The sequence below is a fragment of the Temnothorax curvispinosus genome, unplaced genomic scaffold (assembly GCF_003070985.1).
Source record: "Temnothorax curvispinosus isolate PA1 unplaced genomic scaffold, ASM307098v1 QBEX01005941.1, whole genome shotgun sequence".
NCBI lineage: Eukaryota > Metazoa > Arthropoda > Insecta > Hymenoptera > Formicidae > Temnothorax > Temnothorax curvispinosus.
Window position 1 is genome coordinate 1 of NW_020215721.1, and position 1,768 is coordinate 1,768.

General features: G+C 44.4%; 1 protein-coding gene across 1 annotated transcript; it reads left to right on the top strand.

Annotated features, from left to right (window-relative positions):
• Window positions 1-118: 118 nt before the first annotated feature.
• Window positions 119-877, top strand: LOC112455267. Its single transcript, XM_025017073.1, has one exon. The coding sequence runs from the start codon at window positions 119-121 to the stop codon at window positions 875-877; it is 759 nt and encodes a 252-aa protein (XP_024872841.1).
• The last annotated feature ends 891 nt before the right edge of the window (window positions 878-1,768 follow it).

A 1,768-nucleotide genomic window follows, 5' to 3' on the forward strand; every position in this document is an offset into this window, starting at 1 on the left:
TCGGTGTTCTAATGTCTCCAATTATCGTACATTCATTACATTAAGCTCTTGCGGTTCCGAGTTTTACCATGTTAATACCCGAGCTCTCATTTTGCCTACTCTTACGTCGTATAAGCAAATGCCAAAGGTCGACCACGAGCTATTCCCTCACTTGCGAGATTTACAATTAGCGGATGCGGATCCATCTAACCAAGACCGTATTGACTTATTGATAGGCGCGGATATCTACGGTTCTATCTTATTAGAGGGGTTACGCAAAGGTTCTGAAACAGAACCAGTTGCCCAGAGAACCATCTTCGGCTGGGTCATATTCGGTCCTTACAGTTCCATTAGGAATGTGGACCAGACTACTAGTCTGCACGCCACGGTGTCTCCTTCGGTGGACGACGAACTTCGCAAATTCTGGGAGTTAGAGGAAATTTCCTTTAAGCGACCGCTAACTAAAGAAGAAGAATATTGCGAAAATCTTTTCGTTTCAAGCCACTATCGACGCCCCGATGGGCGATATGTAGTCAGACTGCCCTTCAAAAGGGATGCTGTAACTGAATTCGGGAACTCTTTGCAGATTGCAGTTAAATCTTTGATTCGTCTAGAAACTCGTCTGTCGAGAGACCCTGCCTTACATGAGGCCTACAATCGTTTCTTAACTGAATATGAGCAACTTGGGCACATGGCTCGAATCACGCCTTCAGACCAAGTTGGAAGTTCGACGTTCTACATGCCCCACCATCTTGTTCTTCGCGAAGCTAACAGTACAACCCCGCTGCGAGTTGTGTTTAACGCTTCCAGCCCTACTAACGTCGGTTTTTCTTTAAATGACCAACTCCTAGCAGGTCCTAAGTTACAAGAGGATCTTCCTTCTATACTCTTACGTTGAAGATGCTTCCTTATAACGCGGAGATTAAGCTAGAAACACGGTGTAAAACTGTGCCCGCTCGCGTCCGAGGGCCGTTGCCCGCTCGCGACCGATAACGAGTGGCAGAGCAGCGTGCCTCTCCTCCTGAATCTCACTATCACTGTCACTATCCTCTATAACTTCAAACTCAAAGTTATCAAAATCAAAATCAAAATTGTAAAATTTCGCGATACTAATGTTCAGCAGCACCTGCCCGCGTCCGATACCGAGCGTCCGCTGACGCGGGAGACGCAGCGGGCCTCTCCCCCTAATCACCGGCAAAGTCGTTAAAATTAAAATCATTCAAATCTGCAACACTTCCCTCAATTTCACTCGTTTTAACGTATTTAGCCTCGTACAGGGGAAGGTTTGGAGGCATCACAAAATCAAAATAATTTTAAAAAATTACACAAAAAAACAATCACAAAGGCGTCACTAATCCTCAAAAAATATTTCCGGGGCGAAACACGTTTAAGCACGCTTGCGGCCACGACGAGACTAAATTCAACGGCGGTTATAATGGAGGTGGGTAAAAAGTCGCCAGAGAGAAGAGATATAATAACAGTTTTTACAACGACGATAAGGGCGAGCGTCGAGGTTTGTTGGAGCATCGGCACCACATAGGCGAGCGTCGCCGTAGCATCGCTTCATAGTTTACAATATACGATACCTTAAATTTTAAGTGGCCCGAGTGGTTCGAGTCGAACGTCGCATATACGGCTCGAATGGAAATGCGTGTGAAGAAATTAAATTATGATTTATATTAAAAAAAATACATTTTTTATTCTTCTTTTTTTACATATTTTTTGTTTTTACGTACTACGGTAGCGCACTAAAAAATAAAGCTGCGAGCTCACAATCGACGAGCTGATG